Raw genomic sequence first — 26,024 nt, 5'->3', positions numbered from 1 at the left:
CGCCAGCCAATCAATGAGCACGGGTGGTATTTAAGAGCCCAGTAGGCTGTCCCCTCTCTTACCTGGGTAGCGGGAGACGTGAGGGGTTTTGTGGGAGATCTTATTGTTGGTAAAGTGGGGTACTTCTGTCCCCTGAGCCACTGATATCTGGGACCTTTTAACCTGGGCAATCATTGCTGCTGAGTCTAAGCAGGTGCTGAATCAAGTGTAGAAGTGCAACAGCCTCGGGGGAGAGACCCTGGGTTCTGTCTCTTGGTTGCCCCGTGTGTCCCTGCACCTGGTCCAGTGCCATCTGCCTGTCTCATTGCAGGACAGCTGTACCTATTTCCTCGTTACCTCTTGTGTCTTTCTGGGGTCACCATCCCTAAAGGTGTTCAGGAGGAGTCTGTATCTGGTGGTGGGTGATGTGGTTTAGGGGTAACAGCTGGATTTGATGATCTTGAATGTCTCTTTCAACCTTGATGATTCTGTAAGGTACAAAAGTTCTTGGATTGTGTACAATAAAGCTCCTTCAGCTTCAGAGTGAGCTGAGGTGTTTTTCCCAGGGAAGGAGAAAGTACAGCTGCAGACTTTCCCTCTGTACTTGAAGCTTTTAGCCTGGTAACACAGTAAGAGCCTCCAAGTATTTAAAAAACAGATTTCCTTTTCTAAGGGAGGATTGTTATTTATAGTGTCTTGGTTGTGTTAGCTTGCTGTTACTTCCCTGTACAGTGGCAGTATGCACTCGCAGTGCTAAACAGCAATGAAGGGAAAGTGGCATTTCTGTCCAGAGGCAGCAGGACAAACCTGTTCTTTACCTCTTGTCTCCACAGGCACCTGTGTGCCAGGCAACACCAGGAGAGAATGAGGAAGTGGGTTTATTTTCTTTGGTGCTTCTGAGAGCCTACTGTACCATGTAGGTCTTGTGATGCTGGTTTGAGTTCCTACATGCCTGTCTCCAGGCTGTGAATTAGCAGGCTGCCTGTGTGTTTCGTAATTGCTATGAGAAATTTCAAATTAATTTTCTCTGTTTTCATAACCCAAAATTTTTCTGAGCCTTTCCTAAGGATAGGTACTTAGAGGAATAAGGACTGTGTCCTCTAACACAATTGGGTTTTGGTTTTTTTTATGGTGGGAGAAATTGTGTTGTTGGCAAAGAACACCTTATGTGTAGGTTGTATTTGCTGAGGGCATGGCAGACTTGTGCAACAAATTACCACTCCCTTTCTTACTGAGCTGCTTAATATATGTAATCAAGCAGCAGTGACTCAACAAAAATCATGTTCCTCCATTGCAATGGATAATGGTGTCCAGGTCATGGTTATGTTACTAGTGACTATCTTGGTGTTTATCTGCAGGTGAGATCACCACAGAAAATATTGGTCTTTGTGGTATGTTGTCTGAGGCCCAACTCAAGTGACAAAACCAAACCAGGTAGGACTCGCTGCCTGTGCAAGCACGGATCCACTGATGAGGCTGGAGAATGCTCTATTAGCCTTGGGAGATTGGGATGCCTTATTAGCCTCTTGGGAGCCAGAGGAGATTGTATTACCAGGAAGACCAGGGTTTTCCCTCCCTTTGGCAAGAGTTGTGCCAGCCCACTGGTCCCTACAAATGTGCTGTTTCCTATTAATGTACAACACCAACCTGAAGATTTGTGTGTGTGGAGCCACAGGAAGGGAATCACTTTACCTCTGTGGTCAGAGATCAGCTTGGACACTGTGTGAATGTGTGAAAATCATTAAGAGGAAAGCACCTCCATTTCTGTTATTATACTCCAAGGAAAGCTGGTACAAGGAAGGCCCTGGTGCCCTAATCTCAAGTGAACAGGGAGCAAAGGGACAGAGAAGACTTCAATCTGTGCTTTGGTTCTTTCTTTTGCTCTATGCACACAGTGATGTGCCCACAAAGATCCTGTTTGCAGAAGCAAGCATGAATCCATCTATAAATTCACTGTAGTAATAAGTTAAATCTAACTTTTTAACTTGTCTGTTGGATTATTGTCTCCTCTTGGGGTTTTTATCGTGGTGCAGAACAGCTGCAGGAGAGATAAACCCTTCTTGTTACCCTCAAGATGAGGTTGGATGGGATTTTGGAGGGTAGTAGGTGATGCAGGAGGAGGCACTGAGGGGAACCTGGTACTGCTTATAAATACCACTGGCCCGGGAGGCGGAGTTCGGCCGTGGGTGTCCCGTTCCCACGGGAATGCCGGAGGTGGTTGTGCAGCTCTTTGTAAACGAAGGGAGAGCATCGAGAGCAGCTGACCAGCGCCTGTCCCAGCTGGGTGGGGAAGGCGGCAAGCTCTTGGGGTCAGCGGCGCTCCCGGGCCGAGGCGGCGCTGGGAGGGAAGGGAAGGGAGGCGGGGGAGAGGCGGGGCCGGACACCCGTCCCTCGGCGGGCGGTGCCGCGGCCCGGGGGCAGGGCGCTGCGGAGGGGCAGCCACAGCTCGGAGCCCATCGCGTCGGAATGTCGGGCGATCACTCCCGCAGCCTGGGCAAGGGTAAGCGCCGCGGGGCCGGCACAGCTCCCCGGCCGGGTGAGCGCCGGCTCAGCAGACAGGCCGGACAGTGACAGCCGCTCTCCTCTCCCCTCAGGCAGCGCGGCGCCGGGCCCTGTGCCCGCGGGGCTGCTCCGGCTCTACAGCATGCGCTTCTGCCCCTTCGCGCAGCGGGCGCGCCTGGTTCTCCGCGCCAAGGACATCAGGTGAGCTCCTGCCCGCACCCCAGAGCCCGCAGCCAGCAAGAGGCGGGCCTAGCTGCCTTGGTTTCCTGAATTAAACATCCCTGAGCGAAATGATGGAGAAGAGGCTTTCTGTGCGTGATTTTGCTCTAAAGCTTGAATAAGTAGGCTGTGTGTGAAATCGGCTGCATAAAGGCCCAAAGTAAAAACAACAAGCTCACTTTCTTTTATAATTATTGTCTGTGATAGCTTGCCCTGAGTAAATGTGAGTAGAGACATAACATATGCTGGTTTTTTTTGATGTGAGTGGCCATGAAAATTCTGGAAGCTACGAATTTTCGGTGTTTCTGTTGTGTCACTGCCCATCAAAACACACTAGTGAGTGACTGACCTTTTTAAACGTGGAAATGTATGGTGTTCCTTATTGTCTTGTTCTCGTGCTGTAGTAAGTTAATGAAATTCAGTGCTTGTGTTTGTTTCTTTTTCGAATTAGCCATGTAATTTCACCCTTCTTGAGTGGGGTCTAATGTCTCTCTCAGGTACAGAGTAAAATTACCTATTTTTTCCATCTTTTTCTGGTTTTGCCAAGTCCAAGGCCCGCCAGTGGTTTGTTACCCAACATAGGGCTGGGAGTTCATGTTAGAATAGGGAATGCTAACAGGTCTCTTGATAGTAAGATGAGAGTTGAGTTAGTTATGCTTTTTTTTTTATGTGGGTCTTTTTTTTTTAGGAAGAGCAGAAGCAATAAAATTCTGGGTCAGTTTAATTCTGTTTTTATTTAATGTCTTTGGACTGATTTTGGAGCTGGGAGGTTTGTTGCTGCGTAGTGATTTTGGAGGGGTTTTATGGCTACCTGGATGTGATGGTTGCCTTCTGGTAACTTCACAATTGTTTTGAATGTTAGCTGTGTTTAGCAGACCTCTGGGCTTACTAAGAATTTTCTGGGATCATAACATGTAACTCAGCATCTAACTTCTGTTTTCTAAAAATAGACATATTTCCCATATATATATATTTGTCAATAGGCCTTTACCCCAGGCACTTGTTCCGTATGAGGCCATAAGTTGGGAAGTAGGAAGGATGCTCTCCTGATTTGCTCCGTGGTATAAGGGCAGCTTGAGATTCAGGTGCATTTCTTAATTGGGGTGTAGCTCATTTGCAATTAACTGCTTCTTTCTTAGACTGCCCCTGAACTCAAATGTGATAAGTGTGCTGAGTTCTAATCTTTGTTTTTAGCCTGGTAGTTGGATGCTTGTTAAACTAATAAAAGACACGTATACTGTCTGCAAACGACTCACAGCAAGTCAGTGCATGCTGTCTCCAGTAAAGTGTGGCAGTATTTCTGTGTCAAAGGATTAATCCTGCAAACAACTTCAAAGAAAACAGGGAAGTACAGAGGCTTGAGGGCTGAGCCTCTCAACTACAGAACTGTTGAGGTGACTGCATTTCACTATGGTATGGGGTAGACTGGAGCAGAACTGAGCCTGTCTGGGTCTTGTTTCTTTTGCTCTTTTAGTCATGAAGTAATCAACATCAATCTGAAGAATAAACCTGACTGGTACTTTGAGAAGAACCCCTCTGGGCTGGTTCCTGTTCTGGAGACCAGCAAGGGCCAGCTTATCTGGGAGTCCCCAATCACCTGTGAGTACTTGGATGAAGCATTTCCAGGGAAGAAGCTGATGCCTTCAGACCCGTATGAGCGAGCCTGTCAGAGGATGCTCTTGGAAGACTTCTCTAAGGTACTGTGTGATCAGAGTGGGCCTGTGTTTCTGATTTCACCATTGCACCAAAAACTGCAGCTCCGTTACTGATGTTGCTTTCATCCTTCAAGGCAGGTTTTGTGTCTGGGATGAGCATTTAAATAAGCAGAGGGGATATTTGGGGCCTTTTGCTGTGAGCACATATAATCCACTGTGTCTCTGAATTGCTCCCAGAATTATGTGCAAGGATGGATGTGGGAAGGCATCCAAGCAAGTGAAAGTCTGTATGACTGAGGTAGGGTTTTGAGCATCCTACAATAGAGCAAAGGTTAGCAGACCAAACCAGCTGAATTATGTGAGACCTGTGAAGTGACAATAGCTATATTTTATTCTGATCCTTTCTTCAGGAAGTGCTGTGTGAATGCAGGATGTGGGAAGTGCCCGAGAGAGCCTAAAACCATGAACAAGAGATGGCACATGGCTGTAAACATGGGACTTTTGTAGAGACTGGTTTTGGCTCTCATTTGGGGTTGGAGCTGGTTGACTGGAATTAACCTCTCTGTACTAGCATGTGATTAGAGGAGTCTAGGAAGTGAAAGAAGTCACTTGGATATGAGACAGGAGAGAAAGAAACAGAAGATGCAAAGGAATATGGACAAAGAAGGGGAATAAAAGGGAGAATATATTTGCAATAGGTCTTTGTAAATAGACCAAATGGAAAGAAGGAAGTGTGTTGCAAGAAAGAAAATGTGCAGATGGGAAACACTCTTCACTAATCTCTTCTTACTACAAGACTAAAATTCCTTACTGTTTCTATTCATTTTTTCTAGGCTTTTGCTTGCCTATTATGAAGTATAGAAGATTTTTATCAATGGACTTTATGTAACTCTTTAACATCAAATCTCTTAAGATTTAACTTGCATTTAATATCTTAACATCTAAGTTATCATTTTAAGCTTTGAGTGACTAACTTGTATTCTTGTAAGAGGTGCATTAAAAACTCCCTATTTTCCTTTGTATAGATAACACCCTTGCTTTTCAAGCATGTTTTGGCAGTCAAAGATGGACAGGACACCACTGCACTGAAAGCAGAGATTGCTGAAAAGTTTGGCAAGCTTGAAGAGGTGAGAGTATTTCATGATAATGAGCAGATTGCCAGCCTTTATATGTTCCCTTTTTTCCTTTCATGCTGTGGCCTTTGGAGGTAGACATATCATTCAGTTGGTAGTTACAAGAAGAAACAATCTTTCAATTTATTACCCTCAGTCCAGGTTGCACAAGAGCACCATTAGAATAAATTTCAAGTAGTAAAACTGAACTTTATCTAGTTAAACTAAACTTTATCTAATGATAAAGACAGTGTAGACTTGTAGAGATTTTTGAATTGTAGCAGACTGCTGTTGTCTTGGATATCTTTGTTCTGCTTTAAGTGAAGGAGACCTTGCAGCACGTACTAAGAGCAAGGGCTGAAGAGTCTGAGTTGCTGAAGAGCACGTGTGCTGAAAGCAGTGCAGATACCTTGGTGATGACATGAGATCTTTTTCATTCTGGACCTTATCTTTAGGGGTGGGTGGAAGCAGAATGTAATGTGTGCTTTGTAGAAATCCAGCCCTGGACCATGTTCTGCTACTGGTGGTGTAATGCAACTTCAGTGGAGCTCTGTGAAGTGTCAGGTGGCTTTAATGCTGTATTAGCCACTTGACAGTCTGTGTTAGTAATGGTTCTTGGCTAGTCTGAACAGCTGTTGGACTTGTCTTTGTCATGAACCTGTTCCTTCTTCCTTTAGCAGCCACAGCCAGTGCTTGGGTGGATCAGTGAAGAAGCATTCCTCTGGAATAGTTCTGTTTTGGTGCAAAGCTGCCAATAATATTTTAGTACTTTCCTAGTTCTCCTAACAGTCTGGTGCATTCTGCTTTCCCATCCCCTTGGGCTGCCAAAACACAACTGTTTCCAGAGTAGCCTTGTCCATCTGATCAGACTGAGGCAAGAGTACTATAGATGATGAGTTCCTGGGGAAAGTGGTGTTTCACTTCCCTGAAGTACAGATGTATTAAACATTAAAGAGGGATTTGTTGTATTACTACTACTTGTTTCTGTGGGATTTCGGTTTCTTCTCAGAGCTGTGTTTTCTCTGGGATACTCCCTCATGGGGAGTCTCCTTTATCTCAGTTCTGTTTCAGGAAAGATTCTCCAAAGGCTCGTTTGGTTCTTGTTCCTTGTGTTTACTCATATATAATTAAAAGACTTGGCCGTCCCTCCTGCACTTTTTGCACAAGTTCAACCCCCCATAGCCTGGCTCAAGTAGGCTTTAATAGCACAATATGCAGTTCTTTTATCTTTATACTTAGTTTCACACAATTAACAATAGACACATAAATTATTTTTGAGTGACCCAATGACCTGTATGCTGCACTGTGACATTTTCTACCCAATCACCTGTTACTACCTAAAAACCTCTAGAAGAAGAAGATGAAGGAAGAAGGAAAAGAGACAACACCCTAAATCCTCCATCTTGTCCTCTGCTCTCTAAACTAGCTTAAACTCTAAACCAACTTTTTCGCCCAGTGACTTAAGAAAACTCTCTAATCTACACACTTACACTTTTAGTTTTTCTATTTAACAATTGTTTTCATGGTGTTATATGAAATTCAGTGTTTTCTTGGATGTCAGAGCCTGGCATCAGAGACAAGGACACACACTCTGTGTCTAACCTTCTTCCTGCTTGATTAATACTGTGAAATAACTTGCTGTTCCTTCAATGTCTCTATTTTACTATACCCTGAATGATTTTGCAACAGCAACTGATGGTCAGATGGTGCATGGGAGGCCAGAGCAGAGCCGTAAGAACTTCCCTCAGTGTATTGCAAGAGATTCCCAGAGGGGAAGTACTTTGGAACACTTCTGTTTTTCGATTTCTGCTGCCCAACAGAGGGGGCTGTGTTCCCATCTCTGCCCCTGTACAGCTGCTGGTTCTGCCAGACACCTGGGAGCTCAAGCAGCTCCGTGATTCCTGAAGGGCTGTTTTAAAATTTTTACTAGATCAAGGGGACAGGGAATAAATGCCATGAGTGTATAGGGTGGTATGGGTCCAAACACAACAAGATTTGTAAGGTCTTTTGAGTTCCACCTTTGAAACAGCAAAATGCCTGAAAATAGAGATACTAATCTAATGAAAGAAAAGAACAAGCTCTGGAGGGTCATTAAAGCATATTAAACTTGGATGACCATGGCACATAAAGATGCATTGGAGTCATAAATGTAACAGGAGAACTTGCTGCATGCTTTGTGGCCCTGCTTTCTGCGCTGAGCTGTGAGGAGGATCTCTTTCTGGTGTAAGTTACACTTGCTTCCTGTTGGCTTTGTACCTGGAATCAAATGCAGTTTGAGATGTAATGATAGAAATGCTTCCCTGACACCACTTGGCCTCAACTGCCATGGGAAAAGAGTCCCTGCTAAAATGGCTCTAATTTAGCAGGATGATAAATTTAGCTGGATTTATTGCTCAAGAAATGCATGTGTGCTGCTGTGTTCAATTAGTCTGTGCCATTTATGCCTTATGACAAGCAAGAAGTCACAAGCATTCTGTGCTGAACTCCTCTTTGTGCACATGCTGCAGCTTGCTAGTGATTCATATTTTGTGCCAGTTTTTGAACCTCTGGAGAAGAGCTGAGCTGTAGTATTAAGCTTAACTGTACTGACTAGCTCTGACTCTGCTAATACTGGGTGCACAAGAGAAAGCCTGTATCTCCTTCATTTGTTCACTGATCCCTGTAGTGTGCCTGCCTTCCTCTGTGCAGTGGGGTTTTTGTGTAGTGTTCTGCTGCACTTTTCCTTTGGGGGGCAGCTGATATCTCTCACCCTCCACAGGTTCTGTCCAAACGCAACACGGTGTTTTATGGTGGGGACTCAATCTCAATGGTTGACTACATGATCTGGCCATGGTTTGAACGTCTGGAAGCATTCCAGCTGAAAGAGTGAGTACTTTGCCTGGCTTCTGGTGTGTTCTGAAGTGCTTCAGCATCAATATTCTTGGTGTGCACTGTAGCAGTGGGCCACTCTTGAGGGCTGCTGAGGAAAGCTTATATTGTGTTGCAGTTTGGGGTAAGCATCCTGCTCTAAAATGGACATTGTGCTGGGACAGAGAAAGTAGTAAAATGGAAGTGTTCAAGCTGTTTTGTTTCCTTCATGCCCTCCAAATTTTCCATTTGTGTTACTCAGTCTCTTCCTTTTTCCTGTAGCTCTTTGAATCATACCCCAAAGCTCCAGCGCTGGATGGAGGCCATGAAGAAGGACCCAGCTATCAAGGCTACAATAACTGACCCACAGACATACAAAAACTACCTCCAGCTGTATCTGCAGAACAGCCCTGAGGCATGTGATTATGGGCTCTGAGGTGCCAGTAGAAACATGCTGGTTGAAGTGTTAGTGCTGTTTTTCAGTGTGGGAAGTCAGTTTAATTTGGTTGGGGCTCTTCTGTGGTTCCATTTCATAATAGGGAATAAATCTGTGCTGAAAAAGTTGAGAAACCTTCTGTGAACTCCACTCCTTCCTGTTGGGGGAAGGATGTGCTGTTTTCAAGCAGGAGATGGAAAGTCATTGTTGGCCATGAATGCTGCATAAAGGAAAATGTCTCTACTGAAGAGGTGATGGTCTGTGATCTCTGGCCTCATTGTAGGCATTGTAGCGGGCAGTCCCTGAACTGATGCTGTTATCTGATTTAAAAATTGTTATACTGGTGTATTGAAAATGAATAAAAAGCAAGCAATGTTGTCTTTAAACAGTTTTTCCTTTGTGTTTCTGGGCAGCTATTAGTCACTGGACTGGTTATACAGAGAGAGAGAGGAGCAGTGAATTGTAAAGGCTAAAACATAGTGTGGCATGTGAAGTTAAGATGTGATTCCTATTGCTGACTGGTTATCTCTTCAGACAGCTCTACTGCCAAAACACTCACTTAGCAGCCCTGCCCACCTACCCCTGCTGAAGTCATGTTTGCAGGAACCATCTAGTAAGAGCTTGCAGTTCTGGTTAGATATGCTAGGGGAGAGTGTATGGTTATAATCGTTCTCTGCCCTTCTGAAGTACTGGAGTGATTATTCCAGGTTCTAACCTAAAGGCTAGGGTAAGGAGTAAAGCCAACAGAAACAATATCCTGAGCAGAAGGACATTTATTTTCTCAGAATTTAAAGCATTGCTCTTCTTGTTGAGGTGTAGGTGAAATGAGAGAACAGAAGTAAAAGGAGTTTAGTCAGAATGTTATGCTGGTCATGTCTGGCTGCTGGTGAAGGAAAGTGTGTTCTGTTTCATCAGGTAAGTGGCAGGATCAGAGCTTTTTAGTTGAACATCTTTGAGGCTATCCTGTATGTTAATACAGCAGTGTGGGGACAAGATTATTTGAATCACAAGCAGTCACAGGAAAAACTTCCTCTCCTGTTTTTTCCTTTTCTTTTTTCCTGTCCACATCCATGACTCATTCTGATGTTGCTCAATTCTGTATGTCTGTCAGACCACTAGCAACCCAAACTAGCCATAATTCCAGGGAGTTAGCACACAGAAAGAAATTAGGCAAAGCAGCATATCCAATGGCAGGACCGTGGTTCCTGTGGGGCTGAGGTGGTTGTCATGAGAGAGCAAGACTGTTCCTATCTGCTTCCCATTGCAGTGAGGTGAGGTAGCATAGCAGGATGTGGTGGCTCATGGATTTCATGGTAATTGTGATACTGGGAGTCTTGGAGCTTTTCTGGAGAAAAAGACTGATCTTTTTCCTGTAACATCATCTGCCCTGGCACAGTAGCTCTGAGGGAGGGTGGTGCATGCTTGTGTAACATCATGTAGGACTGAGAATTTGATGAGGAAAAAACAATGAGCAGGAACAAGTCAGCCTATGGTTATTGGAGGCGCTTGTTTATGCTCTTGCTAACTTTAATTCAAGCTATGCAGCTTTTCTCCTCCTGTTTATCTTTGTGGCTTTTAAACACATCTGGCACTACTTAGAGAAATAATAATTGTACTGCAGTTGCTTCCAGAATACTGCAGTTTTTTAAAAGGTTTCCAGTTGAGATGTGATGCTACACATGCTTCATGGGTTGTCAGAGGACCCAGAGGAAGCTGAGAGCTGTGAAGTGTTGTCAGGATGTGGATCTAGGCCCTTTCATTAGATGAAAGCAGGGTTTGAGTTTTATTAATCCAATGTCTCTGAAGTAGTGTTGGTGGGATTTCAGTGGCAAACTTCCAAAAATTAACTGCAGAGCATTTTGGTTTTATTAGCAGCTCTGCTCTGTGTAGGGCTTGTTAAAAGTTGTTAGGATAGTGCTAGAAATATGTTACAGTTTTCTCCAATGTGTTATTTGTCTGTAGTGGAAGATGTGACATTAGGGAGATCCAGTAATAGGTTAAGAGCAGAGATCAGCATCCAAAACCTGAACTGGCTCCAGCCAGACCATGGTAACCCAGATAATGTGTTATTTGAACAGAAAGAAATGCTCTCCCTATCTTTATTTAGTGGCTGTAGTGTACCATTATAAATGTGCTACTTCAGCAAAAAAAAAAAGTAAAATGAAATATTCTGCCTTATAATTTACTATTAAATATCTATGTTCTAAATCCCCAAGCAGACAGCTGGGGTCTTGAACTCATTACAGCACAGCAAGAAATGCAGGCCTCCGGCAAAGTGTTTCTAATGTGGTAATGAATATGCAATACTGGCCCAGTCTTGAAAGGAAAAGACAAGTTATGTGAAATGGACTGGCTCTCTCCTTTCAGAGTGGATGGGTGTAAAAGAGACATTTTCATTTTCAGTTTTGGTCAGCAGAAGAGAAAGATGGAAGTCAGTAAGGAAAGGATCAAGCAGATGAACAGCTCTCCCCTTTGGTCAGAGTTCTCCATAAAACCTTCTGTGGATCAGATAGTACAGTAAGTACAGTCTTTACTCACCTTCTGCTCCATGTTTTGCCCTTGAAAATTGTTAGTGCTCTTGCTTTGAAAAAAAGAGGGTGCTTTTTTGGTTGTTTTCTGTTATTGTGCCACCAAATATAACTGCTACCAGTACAGGTTAAAAAAGATAAATTCAGTGTCAAGCAAACAAGGACAGTCTGTCTTGTAAAAATAGTGAGTTTAGTAGCATGATGGATAATAGATACTTCAGGTTTACAGGGCATTGGGTTCTGTTCTGTCCTGCATTTGTAGCATGTCCCTATATCTTTACTGACATCCTTGAGGTGTTTGGTACCCCCAAACAAGATGTGGTCCAGCGTTTGTTCATGATAATTTTAGGATCCCTTACATTGAAGCTAAGAGAAAGGCAGAAGGGAGACAAAACAGAACAAGGGAATGGGGATCCCAGGTTCTCAGATCTGGGAAGTTTTGATGACTTCTGGGTAAGTTGAGTAGGAACCTGGGTGAATGGGACTGCAGCTATAACAAAAGGCCCTTGCTTGGGGAAGTTGTTGAGAAGTTTCTGTCTAGGGAGGTATTAAAAGGGCCAGTGGTTCTTGCACTGAAAGTGGTAGCAACTGGAGATTCTGGTTTGAAAAGGTTAAAAAATTGTGTATGGCAGGCACCTGGAACACCTCTGTCAACTCCACACAGATGCCTGTGGATTTGTTGCTTTTTCTAATCAAGAGAAAAGGACATCTCAACTTCTTGCTGTGTTTCACTTCACCTCTGTTTCTTGCCATGCTTCATTTAGCAGCTGTCTGTCCTGCTCACCAGACAGGCCTGGCTGTGAGTGCATGCATTGGGCATGTGATGTTGGCACAGTGTTACATGTCCTGGGACTGCTCTCCCCAGTTTTCCACTGTTGTGGTATCTGTAATGTTCCCCTGCATTAGCAGGGTTTGAGAACTGGTTGTTTCTTATCCTCTCTCCTGTCTTTACTAGTAGCCTGATTATACTGTCATTCCTCAGACATGGATTTCACTTCAGAATGCCTCATGAAAATGCAGTCTCTAAAGTCATGAGGTCAGGTGCAATTTTACTAAATCACGCCCATTTTCTGTATGATGGAAACAGTCTTTTCTACTGCTGGTCCAAAGCCAACAGGGATGGCTGTTGCTGATTTATCTGAGTAAAGTAATAATGCTATGTGATTAGCATTAAAATTAAAATTAGTATTTTTTCCCCTTCTACAATACTTTGATTTACTAAAACAGGAGTTTCAAAAGTTGTCAGTGAGATGCAACTGTGACTGGGGTAGAATGTGATAGCTGTTTAGCGGTCTGCAATAACACTGTATCTGAGTCCAGGAGGGAGTGAGAATGCAGCTGGGATGAAGGGGCTGGTGTATGGAGCCTGCACTGTGACTCTCACAGCATCTTCTGGTGAGCAGGAAGCAGCTTGTGAGAACTGCAGCATGTGCTGCAGGTTTGTGTCTTAGAACCACCACCCTTGGCAATGCTGATGGAAAAAGCCATTTCTCCAGGGGAAAGGGAGCCAGGAATAGGGGCACTGAACCACCACAAGTTGGGTAGGGAACAGACAGTGTTTCCTGTAAGCTGCAAGCCATTTGCATGAGTCACCTATGTGACTGTACAGCAAAAGCATAGGAGGGCTGAAAAAAAAGGAGGAAAAAAGCTGCCTGAAGAGTCAGTGAGAACAAATTGAGACATTATGAATTAACACTGTTGTTCCTGCAGCTCTCTGCAGCATTCCTGCTACCCCAAAGGATGCTTTTGTGCCTTTCATCCTGTCACTCAAACCTCAGATGGGAGGTCTCAACAAGAATGTGCTTTGGGCCAATCCACAGGTTAGGGTGTGGATGTTTTTTTTCCCTATACATTCATCACAGAGCTCGTTTCTGTGCCTGTTTAGGCTTGGAAGCAGAGTTTGTCTCCTCTTACTTGTAGTAACTAAGGCATGGTGATTAATCAGCTGTGTGTCCTTGTGGGAAGATGGCTCTGATATAACCTGTGTATTCAAGCCCACAAATTAGGTGCCTCAATTCCTCTCCATATCCTTTATGTGTCTTGACTGTTCTGTGCTGGTCTGTCTCTGCCCTGGATCAAATCTTTCACTTCCAAAGCTTTGCCAGGTGTGGCTCTGGCAGGGGAGTCAGTGTGGGACTATGGTAGACAGCTGCATGTGGACAAGCCTTGCTTTTCTCTAGTTCTACACGCAGGAGGTTTGTAAAACTGACATAATGTGATAGCCCTGGAGGTGAACTGAACTGGTAGGAATATCCTGGTGAGAGTGCAGAACACCTCTGTTCTGTGGGAACGCCTGTGTGATGGAGGCCAGGAAGGGCTGCTCTGGATCATCTGTCCTTACTGGGACAGAAACCATCCAGGGCTGCCCTGCCCTGCCTGGTGTCAGCAGGCAGGGATGAGATCTGGAACATGTTCTCAAGCTAAGCACCATCTCCCTGAGGATTTGGGCAATCCCTCTGTGCTGTCCCAGCAGAGGGCTAAAGAGCAAGACTGAAGGTTGGGAACCAGGGAATGAATTTCTTGATGCACCTGGGGAGGTGAAGTGACTGATGAGTCAGGCTGTGTGCTGTGGTTACTGATCCCAGACCTGCCCAGCTCTGCCCCCTGGGCATGTATTGCACTGAGTGGGATGCTGAATGTTACACTGCCTGCAGAAATGTTACTTGGACTTCCAGTGGTGTTGTATGTGTCATGGCTCTTCTGCAAAGTAGGACAGTACAGACAGAAACTTAATCTTGTCTCCTTACATGACTAAATCTTTGAGTTGAAACTGTTAATGGCTGTAGGCCCACCAGTAGATGTGAAGATAGCTTCACATCTAAAATAGACTTCTTTTGCTGCTGAGTGCCTAAGACACCTTTAAGAACTTAAATGGTTTTATTTTTATTTTTGGGCACAGTTTTTAAGGTAGTGCCACAGTCAGACATTTTACAGGCACTCAAATATCTGAACAGGCCATATTTAAATGTTTCACCTCAGCACTTTCTGTGTTTCCCCCTCAGAGCAGATCAATAAAACTAATACCTTTTATTTTCTCCCTCCTCTAACATTCTGTGTGAGCTCTGGTTTTAGCTAGACAGATTTATAATTACTTGTAAACTCAGAGCCTTTATTTGCAGAGGTGCTGACTTTGAATAATGAATGAGAAGCTTTTTTCTGTGCCTCTGTAGCCAGAGATTTTACTTCCAGCAGTTGAGGAGTCTCAGATGACACTCTTAAATGTAACAAACCTGGAAAATGAAGTCTCTTTTGAAACACACTGTAACATTAATTGATCCACAGCAGGGGCTTGCTTAGATTTCCTTTTTGAGATCACACTAGTCCAATAGATGGGATGGAAATAACTGTTTGCATCTATCTTCCATTAAGGCTCTGCTGGAAAGTTGGGTGGATCATTTCGAGAGTAGCAGAAGCAGAAACACAACTCTTCATTTTCTCACAGCTTATTTCTTCAGGTTAAATAAGACATGAGTACCTACTACCTTTTACTGCACTGGGAACATTTAAATTACCTCTTCTGTACTTTTGAAGCATTATGACAGACAATCCATTTGCCTGCTTGCTTAAAGATTATCAGAGGTTTTCCTGAGCTCTATCAAATTGAGTGACAGTTGTTTGATGGATTCAGAAGCTAGTTGGAAGAAGATGAAAGCATAGACCCTCTTTCCCCCTGGCCCATATGTGTAAATACACCAACTGCATAGGAGACTGGGTAAAATAAAATAACCTAGTTTGTGTTGCCATAGGGAATTTATTATTTCAGAAAAAGACAGGACTGCCTGGAATTTTACTTGGAAGGGATGCAACAGCTCATATGTTTGGTTGAACCCTATGACCCAACACCTTGAGACATCCTTTTCCCAAACAAATAGAACCCAATTAAATATAAGTTAAAATCCAATCCTGTGCCAGTGGCACTTGGGGACAGACCTGTGTTAGCTTTTAGTCCTGCAAGCAACAAACCATAATGCAGAGTTGAGCAGAGTGGATAGAATATGCTCGATATATGGGCAAATCCTGAGCAGTATCCCATTCTGAAACTAGTGTTACCAGTTTGATCCCTACTGGTACCTTACCAAATTAATGTAAGCATGCTTGTGAGTTACCATATCCTCTGAGGCTGCTTTTGCTACTTTTATTTCTTTTTTTATAGCACAGGTATTTCTGCCCACTTGAAATAAAGGAGATTGTATCTTTGCTTACAGCTACCTCATGAATGGTAAAAAGTCATTAGATAAATTTTTAAGCTAAAAAGCAGTCTCTAGTGGGTGGCTTTCTCTTTCTTTTCTACTTACCCTATGACAGATAATACTGCAATAGTGACCATGGCATGGTCCAAAAATCTGCCAATTGCCCTTCTGAAAAAGGATTTTCTAGGGATGCTATCCCTTCTGTTCCACAGCAACACTGAAGCAGTAAATTGAGGCAAAGAAAAAAAAGTGTTCCAGAAAATCAAGGGCTCAGTGGAGAAAATGTTGCTGAGCTTGTTAGATAGCTTTGAAGCAGGATGGGGTTTTTTTTGGTTTGTTTGGTTTTTTTGGTTTTTTTTGTTAAAACAAAGTTGCACCAAACCAACACTGATGATGATCCTGGGCTACAGAATTCCCTTTCCAGCAGTGTGTGGTTGACCCTGTAACTTCTGGGTTAGTAGATTTGGGCTGCAGCTCTTAACCCAGCTACTTCTCAGACCTGCACAGTGCCAATTCAGCCCCAATGAGCTGGATGCCCTCCCTCTGGAAGGCAGAGTTATTAAAGATGTGTAGGGCATTCTGTAGGGCTGGAAGGCATTTTGCCAAGAAAACAGTGGTGCTTTTTTTATATGAATTAGTAACTAGCTCTGGGTGTGCTGCCAGAGCATATTGTAATATTAACAAGGAGATGCCATTCTATTAAACCAGGCGAAGGAGTTCAGCAGGGGGCTAAGTGGTGGTGGGTGGTTGCTGAACTTGTCTGTGGATACACATAAAATAAGTAGGTACAGAGGATTCCTCTGGCTGAAATGTAAATTCAGGAGATTTCTTGTTCAGCCTATAAGGGCAAAATCTGTCAGCATTACTTAGGGCTTGCCATGAAAGGGTGTTTTTGAGCAGGTATGTTCAGAATAATTACCTTGATCTCCTGTGGATTCATATTCTCAAGAAGAATGACATGCCTGGCATTATTCTGGAATAGCTATCCCACTTTATGTTCATGTAGTTTATTCTGGAACGATTTCTATAGGGATTCAGGAATCCCAGGGATTTGTGCTGCTGGGCTCACTGTGCTGGAATCACACTGGAAACATCCCCACTTCTTCCCCCTGCTCCCTTAGAAACATTTTGCAGGGAACTAGAAAAAAAGAGACTCATTGATCATTTAGATTTTGTACAAGACTCCCTTTATTATAAATAAAGCTGCATGAGAAAATCTATACAAATTCAACAGTGTCCTGCTATAGAAGCAGCGGTTTAAGTACAGCATTGTCAATCAAAGAAGACCTTAATCTGGAGAGTTCTGGTGTTATTGCCCATCTTGGTTGCACTGCCAAGATTCATCTCTGTACAGTGTTGCTCCTGAGCTAACATGTTACACACAGACCCTCCCCCCCCCTTCTAAAAAGAGACAAGTAATAAATAAAGCTGTTTTACCAGGTAAGGTCCTATGAGAGCCAACCCCTCACTGAGCAGCAGCAAAGCTGTTACAGGTGCCTAATGCCTCATTTCTTCACCACAGAGAGAGCACTGCCAAAGACTTTGCATTAAAAATGGCTGGTGAACAAACACCAAATCCTGCTGCTTGAATACTGGGTGAATTTTTGGATCATTTTGCTAAACTACATCTTTATACCCCTGTATATACATGTATACAGAGCAACTTGGAGAGAAATTCTTTTCTGGGGCTGCTTAACATTGAACACCTAACACCTCCCCTTAGAAGACATTCAGCTCCTGTACAGCAATAACCTTAGACCAAGACATTTTGTAAAGGCAAATGGCTCCTGAGGCTATGCTGTAGATCAGTGGTTGCTATCAACCCACCATTAATTCCATTGCTTTGACAGAGTCTGTAATAAAATATTAAAACCACAAGTTGAGGGCACAGGGAGTGGTTGGAAACCAGTGGAAGGCACTTGGAGTTCATCTGTTAAATTCACTTGGTTAGCAAAGGGCAAGGATGGCATTGAGGGTCCTGGATAGGCCATTTACCTTTCCTTAGGCTGTCCCACACAGACACAGGCATTGTCAAAGAGGTGTTTGTTACTCAGGTGCCATATGCAGTTTGGTTTTAAAAGAATGTTTTCCACTTTAAAACACAAAAATCTCACTTCTACTCCCATCCTTTAAAGCTGCTTCCTATGATTACCCACCCAGATTTCAGTCAAGGTAGAACTGCCCATGGGCAACACTAAAATGTCTTAGGACGTTTTTACTGGCTGGCAGCTGATGGAACTGAATTGTCTAATAAACCTTATTTTGTGAAATGTGAGCATGGGTTTTTACTAGCAGGCTAGTATTTGGTGGGCAAAGATTTGATCCAGGAGAGACAGGGAAGTCCAAGGAATGATGTGCTTCACATCATGGCCTCCTTGTACCATGGCAGAGGTGTGGTCTAAAGAAACACTGTACCAACCTCTCCTCTGATGGGACATGTCTGTACCTTCAGTTTGCAAGGAAGATCTCCACTCTGAGGTTGACTGGAGCACAGTTATAATCACAGATAACATTTCCCCCCAACAGGTATGAGTGGGTCCCCTCACAGCCTAAATGCACAGACCAGAGCACTTTAAAGGTGCTCAGGTCAAAATGAGCATATTGCATGTAGGAAAAATAAGCCAAGTAATTTGCTTTCAGTGGAATTAAATCCATAAATTACTTGATTCAGCTCCTCTTCAACTAGATCCCATGCAACTATTTCAGGGTCAGTTTGGGTGTAAGAGAGAACAGGCATACAAGTACAGAAAACAAAGAACAAAAGATTCAATCCACTTATCAGTTCAGGTTCCCTTTGAGTCTGAGCAGCAGTGCTTGGGGCTGTGTAAAGACGAGTTTGGGCACGTTTACAACCTCATTGCAACTGGTATTGCAAAGCTTTGTTCTGACATTTTAATAGGGGAGTTACCTTATTCTGTTTAACAGCCTTTTCTTCTCATGCTCCCCCTGCTCAACCTTATATAAAAGTTATTTTTCAACTCTGAATGTCATTTCCTGAGAGACCCAGGTCACAAATTTGTTTCTGTTCTTTGCAGACTAAATTTAGACTACTGACAGGAAACGGCAGAGAAATTCTAATTCTCTCTAGCTGGGCTGGGAGCACATTTAGAAGCAACTTCAACCACAACTGCTCCAATGTGACCTGCCTGCCAGCAATCCACGTAAAGCTGGATTTGCTACAGGCACTTTGCAGTAAACCTGGGAAGGTAAAAATGGCAAATCACCTGGGTTTGCAAACGACTTACACAGCTTCTGATGTAGCCACTAGGCTCCAGTACTGACCCACCCTCCCTGTACCTCTGCTTGTCACTACCTGCTTGCCATGGCCTCTGAGATTGCTCCTGCTCTCTTTCCTTCTGGGGAAAGCCTTCTTGGCTGTACTAAGGAAAGCCAGGGATTTACAGCACTCGTTAGCGTCAGCAATTAGTCCTGCCCTGTTGCTCTCCTGGCAGTCTCCCAGGCACTCATCACCAAGGATGCTGAAGCAAGCAATGATGATCCAAGACTTTTTCCTACTGGCATTACCCAACAGCCTCTTCTCCTCCATTCCTACCTACCCCTTACTTTCTGTTCAGAGATCCTACTTAACTACCTGTGGTAATTAAAGCCAAGGGAAGCAGCACTTTGAGCACAGCTCCATCACCATCTGTGCTTTCTTATAAACCTGCTGTGGAGACAGGAGTCACAACTTTCTCTGCCTTTGGGTGTGAAGTGTCCCACACTCGTGGCAGGACAGGGAAGAGCAGACACCAATGAGGTGGTAAAACAGTTTTTCCCAGGGAAAGGGAAGAGAGGACATGTCTATGGAGAGTTTGCTTATCAACTGGATAAGGCTGGATAACAAGCTTCATGTTGTATGCTGTCCCCAGCAGTGATACAGGATTGGATCTTCTCTCTGATGTGATAGAGAGGATTGATAAAAAAGGACCTAGGGAGTGACAGTAAAAGCATCCTTGATGGGTTTTACCTCACAGAACAATCACCCTCTTGTAAACAGGATTAAGGGAACCCTAGTGTAAAACTTTGCAGGAAATCCTAGTGTGAAAAAATGGTAGGAAAGGCCCTTTAGCACTGGAGGCCAGGCTTCTGGGACCAGCATAAAGCAATTACACAGTATCCCTGGCTTGGACACCTCAGGAGGGTGAGGATCTCCTGAGTCCTCTCCTTCAGCAAAGCCACCTTGCTGGGGCTGGGCAGCCCACTGGCACAGCACTAACATGCTTCCTGTGGGATTTCAGGCATTTCCATTTCTGCAGTTGTTTTTTTTTTTAGCACATACCTCAAGATTTTCCCCTGGTCTGAAAGCCTGCAGCAGCTCTCCTCCTTTGCACTCCCAGCTCAGCAAATTACAGTCTACTGGTGCAGCAGTCTTTAAAAAGATTGAGGAGAATGTGTAAAGTAGCTTTTGCCTGCATACGTGGAACACAGATCATAAGGTAGCTGCAAGCAGCACTGCCCAGGTCTACTACATGTGCATCTTTTTCATCCCTTCCTTCTCCTGCCTGCTGGTCTTGGCCTAATTAAAACCATGTGCAGAGAGTCACACTCATTTGGAGGGTGATTGTTCACTCCTGCTACCAGACTTCTGAGATTGGCTTCATTACAGGATAATTTTGGAGAATTGTTTCTTTTATGAAAGCAAAATTTACAGTAGTCATAGAATCAGAATTGTTTGGGCTGGAAGGGACCTCCAAAGATCATATAGTTCAAGCCTTGCTTTGCTTTTTGAGAACTTTTTTGCTTTTTGCTTGCTTTGCCTTGAGAACTAGGCTGTTCTCATGCCTTAGTGCCCCAAGGTAAGGATAACAAACAACTCAAAAGGCCAGAACCCAATAGTGGTGTTTCTTTTATCTAAGGTAAAAAAGGTTCCTGTTCATTGATCCATACAAAATGGGCAGGAATATAAACCACTAGCCATGTTTCCATGGAAGACTTGAATGAAATGGTCTGAAGACACAGACCCTGCTCTGCTATATCCTCCCACAGGAGAAGAAATGTGCAGGGGTGTTTCTGAAAGAGAGGACAAGCCATTTAAGTTACTGCTGCAAGTCCAATCAAGAAGACTTTTTCTTCTTCTTCTTTTTAACTACAGTTCCCTTTTGAAGCTGTGCTTTATTTAAGACTCTCTATACTGTCCAGATCTTGTGCATGACCCTCCTCCTCTCCACACCAGCATGTAGACTTGTTGCACTTCCCACTGGTGAAAGAACTCCTGCTGTCTGGAAGCAGACAGGCTCCTTTGATCCCAAGATCATGCCCCTTATTCCCCCACCCTGTTCTTATCTCCCCCTTCTGAAGGAAATGAAGTATTTGGCCACCATCACACCCCCATCCCCATTTGCATTGCAGGCATCTGAATAAATTACTTATATTTGCTGCTGTAGCATGACTGAGGCACAATAGAAAAAATATATTCTTAGTTGCATAAAACCAAGCACAGCAGTGGAACAGAAACCTACTTCAACACCACATCTTCCAGTTTCCCCCTATTCTCCCCCCATAGCCTCTTCCTTTCAGCAGGAACCATGGCCCAGGGCTGGTTCAGCTCCAGACAAGAAGCTCTATTGGCAAAGTCAGATGCCCCTAGGAGGCTTCAGGAAGTTGCCTCTGGACTTGTGCTTAGAGTTTGGCTTTGGTTAAAGGGGTTCCTTACGGATCCCATTGGTGTGTGGAAGGGGAACGTGCACTGTGTACTCATTTATCAGTGCAGACATGTTCCTCAGCATCTCATGGAACGTGTCCACCATCTTCCTGTAAATGTCCCTGCGTAGCACAAAGGGACGGAAAAGGTTGAGAGGCTCAGCCCTCTGAAATATGATGGGGAAACCCAGCTCTGCTGGTATCTTCCCATTGCCAATAAAGAAGTGATAAAGCTTCTTTTCATGCAAACATTTCTCTAGGAATTTCAGCATGTCCTGAAGGCGGACCTCCAGCTTTTCTGGGGCCCAGTCCTGACTGGGACGTGCCTGCAGGAGATGCAGCAGCACTGTCTTCAGGTGGTAGTTGGTGAGCCCGCTGGGACCTGTGAGGCTGCATTGCTTCCCATGGAGGAAGGAGAGGATCTGAAGGCAGCTGACGTGGCAGGCATTGGCAGGCAGTGTTTTGGAGACCAGCTGGATGAACCTCCTCTCATACACTGCAAAGGTGAGAAACCAGTGGGTGCTGGAGGGGGTGTCTGCTGCCAGGCTGCTCCGGGGAAAGTGGGAGATGAAGTAAACGTCAGAGTTCTCATACTGCACCACAGGGGTGAGGTTGAAGGCAATCGATTTCCCCGATTTAAATTTTATCTTCAGGGCTCCTGGTGAGTCCAGGAGGCTGAAGGAAAGGTCAAATTCATATTTGTGGGAGATTCTGTTCCAGGCCTTGGTGACGGCAATCTGGAACCACTTCATGACTTGGTTGGCATCCAGATATTGAGTATTTTTGAAACACAGGAGGTCTTCCATCTCACTGCTGGGCCTGGTACTACTGACCTGGCTATGGAGGAGGCACAGCATATCTTCCCCTAATTTAGTCTTGTCACAGATGCAACCCGTCGCATCCTCATCTGCCCTGCACACCTTGATAGTGCCATAACCTTGTTCATCTGGGGGAAAAGAGTCACCAGAGCACCAGGTCTGGCAGCAAAAGCAGTAAGGCTCTGGGGGGGCAAAAGGCACTATCAGATCACAGACGAAGGGTTTACGCACTCTCCAATTCTCATACATGCTCCCCACACCCATGCAATCTTCCACTTCCATGTCAGCATCCCGGTTACAAACACTCCTCAAGGCCTCCAGCAGGTCATCTGCAAAGCCTTCCACCATCTCCCGCATCCTGGCCATGTCTCCGGTGGTACCCAGGATACGCTTCTCATAGAAGCTGGCCAGGACAGCCTTGTCAGGGAAGGCCACTCCTTTAAATGCCTTCCCCAGGACTGCCATGTCATCCTCTTCTCCTCCTATGTCCTGCCAATTCCCTTCCTGGAAATCCTGCCTCCAGAGCTCGATCAGCAGGAAGATGACCATGGAGAGGGCAGTCCACATATCCCATCGGACCTTTTCTTCTTTGCTTTCCTCCACTACCACTGCAGCCTTTTCCAGAGCCTTCTGTGTGGCTTCCTGGTCTGCGATTTCCTGCTCCAAGCGCAACTGCTCCAGCCGCAGGCTCTCCTCCCGCTCCTTCATCTTCTGGATGATTTCTTCTGTGTTCTCGGGGACGGTGCCATTCTCCTTAGGGAAGAAGAGCGGGTGGTTGACAATAGCTGTAATCACCAGTAGGCACACCCGGAAGAGTCCCACGGGCATCCCTGGAAGAGAAAGAAAGGTGAAATGACCCATGATTTGGAATATATTCCCTCAAGTGCAAAACTGAAAGGAACTCCCCACTGCAATAAGAACTTTGACATCCTTTCCAGCCCTGAAAAATATACTTGAATCTAGAAACTACTAAGTGCACGCCCATTTCTGCAAGTTATCAACCAACTTCCCAAAGAGGCTTTATCAGATGATGGTGAGGATGAAAGTGGCTCTTATCAACTTGAACTTCGAAAAACAGAACTCTGAAGGAACTTCCTCTGCTGTCAACCCAATGAGATGCTGTTGGGTAGCATGGGAGGGCATGTCCTTACTTTGCCTCCCCTCTAAATCTCCATGGACAGAAAAGGAAAGAAAGAAGCAGGCAAAACCTCCCCAGATGTATATAAGCAGGACTGGAGATGGGCACTGCTTTCCCTCAACATAAAGGTAGTGTTTCAGATGTGGCAGTGGCATAGGCAGGTCTGTCCTGGCTACCTTCCTGTTACGCATGTCTGGGAACTCACACAGCCTGCCTGGATCAGGGCAACCTTCACTGCCCCGCTGGTGAGGTGCATCTGGATGGGAACAAGCCTGCACAGTTTTGTGCTTCTAAGCAGGCAAAGTTCTTCCTGCCCTTCAGCACCATCAGGATCAGGCTGTGGCAAACCCTTCTGGCCCCCAGGATGCCTCATGATCACAGTTCCCAGAAAAAGAGCAGAGACTGTGCTAAAATGGAAAGGGTTTCCTTTAGCCCATTGGTTCTAAAAGCTGCTTATTTTTGGTGCTTACTACACTACTGACCTGTGGAGGACATTAGTGAACACCGTGGCTTAGACCTAAGCCATCTCCCCAAGCACCCCCTTAACAGCTGTGCTTGCAGCCAGCTCACTCCTATTTGCAGTGACCTCAACAAGGCTGTGAGCCACATCCTAGCCACGTGCCAGCAGCAGTCCCCTGTGTCACCCCTTGCACAGGCCCTTGGCATGACTGAGGCTACTACAGTGTTTTGGGGTGGCTTTGCGAGGTTCCTGGTTCTGCTGCTCCAGTCCCACATTTAATAAAGCTTTCTGTGCCATGGGGCTCACAATGAAAGGATTTAATTCTCAACTTCCTGAGACATGGTCCCATTGCCAGGGTCTCTGCCTGACAGGGACCTCCCAGGGGGCTGGGCCAGGTGGAGCTCAGCCTAAAGCCTGGGCTGTTTCCTCCCAGCTGGCATTTCTGTTTCTGGAGGGCTGGCATCACTATCAGGAGCCCAAGTGCCTGCTCAGAGCAGTACAATCTGAAGTTGTCACCCACTGCTGTGATGCTGGAAGCTCACCAGTCCCTCTTTCTAGCAAAATCACCTCTCAGACCTAGCACAGGGAGATCAGAAGGACAAGATGAACAAGCAGGGATATTTCTTCTTCCAGCTGGGAAATTTTAGCACAGCTGCTTTAATGCCTCAAAAGTGCTTGAGAGAGAAGAGTTTCTGTTACAGAAATAAAGTCTATCAGTAACATACTTCATCAATCAGACCAGAAACAGCAATCTCATTCCTAAGTAATTCTGTTGTGGGAATTAAGCTGTTTCACAGAGAGCCAAGGCACTCTGTGTGCTCTAGGGGCTCAGGGCTGTAATTCCAACCTCCTGGAATAGCTCCTTCCTGGCTTGAACCCAGCATGTTTTGGTGCCACAGCAATCCTGCTGTCCCAGCATCTGGGCAAGAAGGAAAACATCTCTGGCAATCTCATTTATGCCTCCACAGGGCACACAATAAAGATAGATCCACCCCAGTGGACCTTGTTATCGTAACTGCACAACAAACTGCTGGTTTTGATTGCAGGAACCTGGATTTCCTCAATGTGAGCATTTACTGTACATGGGAATTGTATCCTTCAGCACACAATTATCTTTGCTTATGAGAGGGCTGGGACTGGAATAACAAGGGAAGGGAACAGGATTGAGATGCATTGTCCAAGCAGCAAGAAAATTCACACGGTGCTCAGGATAATGCTCCATGCCCCTCCCTGTGTAACATTTGCCAACTACCCTTTTGTTAGATCCCATGCACATGCATAGATGAATGTTCTTATGTAGACATTACCCTGGAAATAGCTTGTGGCCCTACCTTGTCCTTTTTTACATTTACATTAACTTTTTAATTCATCAGGCAATGAATTAAAGCTGAATTAATGCCCAAATCTGGGTGTTCCAGTTATTCTGTGAACTCCATGCCTGGGCACATTTTAAAAATAATCTGGGGTCGCCCAGGACTGCAAAGGGCTTTATCAGTTAGCTGGGGCAGGGCAGGAAGTGCTGGCAAGTTCCATTCCTTAGTATTACGCTCTTGCAGACCACGTGTGCCTTCCAAGCTTAGAAATAACATGGCCAGGGGCCAGGTGCCTCCTTCTTGCAGTCTTGACCGGGATGACATCACTGCCCTGCTCTGCTAGACCACTGTCCCTGCAGATGAGATATTTTACTGTTACCACATTCCTTCTAAGGCTGAAATTAGTCAGCTTCCTTAGGATCTTCTTCCTCATGCCCAGCTGCTCATGGGCACTCTGCTACCACAGGTTACCTGTCCCAGAGCTCTGCTAGCAGGAGGGACTGGGCCAGACATCCCCAAGTCCATCACTGGCTGGCTCAGCTGAATTCACCCTGGGTCTTACTGACATTCTAGGATACCCCAGCTCATTCTGCAGCAAGCTTTTCCCTCAGCGAGCACTACAGGCATCAGCCTCTGGAAACTGGCTGTAACAAGATCTTCAGATGACTCTTATTTGCAAGCGGGATGTCTGTTTTCAGCCCAGAGCAAGTTCTGCTGGTCAAAACTGCCCTTTTGCTACTGCAGCTACTCATTCCAGATAATGAAGCCAAACATTAACCTCAGTTAAGGCTTAAGGTTAATGCTGCTCAGTGACCAAAGTCAATGGGGCCTGCCCTTGGCAGCAGCGCGGGTGGCACGGGCAGAGCATTCCCGCATCTCTCAGACACAGCTTTCCTGGCTAATAGGAGAGATTCAATAATACAGGTGAAACCAGTAGCACTGCCTGCTACGGTGCTCCAGCATTCCCCGTAACAAAGGCTGCTCTTTTCCCTTGCTTTTAACTGCAGCCCAAGCTATTTAAGCCTGATAAAAATATTTATGCCTGCTCAGGCTGAGACAGCTTTTGTGTGGGGAAGAGGGAGAGAGTCCAAACCTTCCCAGGCTTGAGACTGGGAAAGAGAAACGGCAAATTTTCAATCTATGCATCAAATTTAGCAACATTTCAAATATGGGAGAAAAAAATAAAA

General features: G+C 45.0%; 3 protein-coding genes across 12 annotated transcripts in view; 2 read left to right on the top strand and 1 right to left on the bottom strand.

Annotated features, from left to right (window-relative positions):
* The first annotated feature begins 32 nt into the window (after positions 1 to 32).
* GSTO1 (glutathione S-transferase omega 1) lies at positions 33 to 9,136 on the top strand. Of its 6 annotated transcripts, none has more exons than XM_086899402.1 (8): positions 60 to 193; positions 813 to 851; positions 1,338 to 1,413; positions 2,574 to 2,682; positions 4,175 to 4,397; positions 5,381 to 5,482; positions 8,226 to 8,332; positions 8,597 to 9,136. In XM_086899402.1, exons 4-8 carry the CDS (start codon positions 2,624 to 2,626, stop codon positions 8,748 to 8,750), a joined length of 645 nt encoding a protein of 214 aa, XP_086755528.1. In that variant the 5' UTR covers positions 60 to 193; positions 813 to 851; positions 1,338 to 1,413; positions 2,574 to 2,623; the 3' UTR covers positions 8,751 to 9,136. The 6 variants fall into 6 exon arrangements, with proteins under 6 accessions (XP_086755527.1, XP_086755531.1, XP_086755528.1 ...); XM_086899403.1 differs by lacking the exon at positions 813 to 851 and adding an exon at positions 546 to 608 and having other exon boundaries at positions 61 to 193; XM_086899404.1 differs by lacking the exon at positions 60 to 193 and adding an exon at positions 546 to 608.
* Positions 9,137 to 11,153: 2,017 nt separating this feature from the next.
* Positions 11,154 to 26,024, top strand: part of CFAP58 (cilia and flagella associated protein 58) — a 93,975-nt gene continuing 79,104 nt past the window's right edge. The window contains exon 1 of the mRNA XM_086899398.1: positions 11,154 to 11,267. The gene's annotated coding sequence lies outside the window, so the exon portion shown is untranslated. The remainder of the gene's footprint in view (positions 11,268 to 26,024) is intronic.
* Positions 16,639 to 26,024, bottom strand: part of ITPRIP (inositol 1,4,5-trisphosphate receptor interacting protein) — a 31,723-nt gene continuing 22,337 nt past the window's right edge. For all 5 annotated transcript variants that reach the window (XM_086899399.1, XM_023929819.2, XM_023929820.2 and 2 more), the window contains one exon: positions 16,639 to 22,756. In XM_086899399.1, the coding sequence (XP_086755525.1) occupies positions 21,105 to 22,754 (1,650 nt within the window). In that variant the 5' untranslated portion in view covers positions 22,755 to 22,756 and the 3' untranslated portion in view covers positions 16,639 to 21,104. The remainder of the gene's footprint in view (positions 22,757 to 26,024) is intronic.

Source organism: Cyanistes caeruleus, chromosome 8 (genome assembly GCF_971803275.1).
Source record: "Cyanistes caeruleus chromosome 8, bCyaCae1.hap1.1, whole genome shotgun sequence".
NCBI classification, from domain to species: Eukaryota; Metazoa; Chordata; class Aves; order Passeriformes; family Paridae; genus Cyanistes; species Cyanistes caeruleus.
Note: the sequence above shows the minus strand (reverse complement) of the source record. Positions and strands in the feature narration are given on the sequence as shown.

Coding starts and splice junctions, on each gene's coding strand:
- GSTO1 (XM_023929817.2), top strand. CDS start 2,446: ATGTCGGGCGATCACTCCCGCAGCCTGGGCAAGG. Junction 4,398..5,380: donor TCTTGGAAGACTTCTCTAAG/GTACTGTGTGAT, acceptor TCCTTTGTATAG/ATAACACCCTTGCTTTTCAA. Junction 5,483..8,225: donor AGTTTGGCAAGCTTGAAGAG/GTGAGAGTATTT, acceptor CACCCTCCACAG/GTTCTGTCCAAACGCAACAC.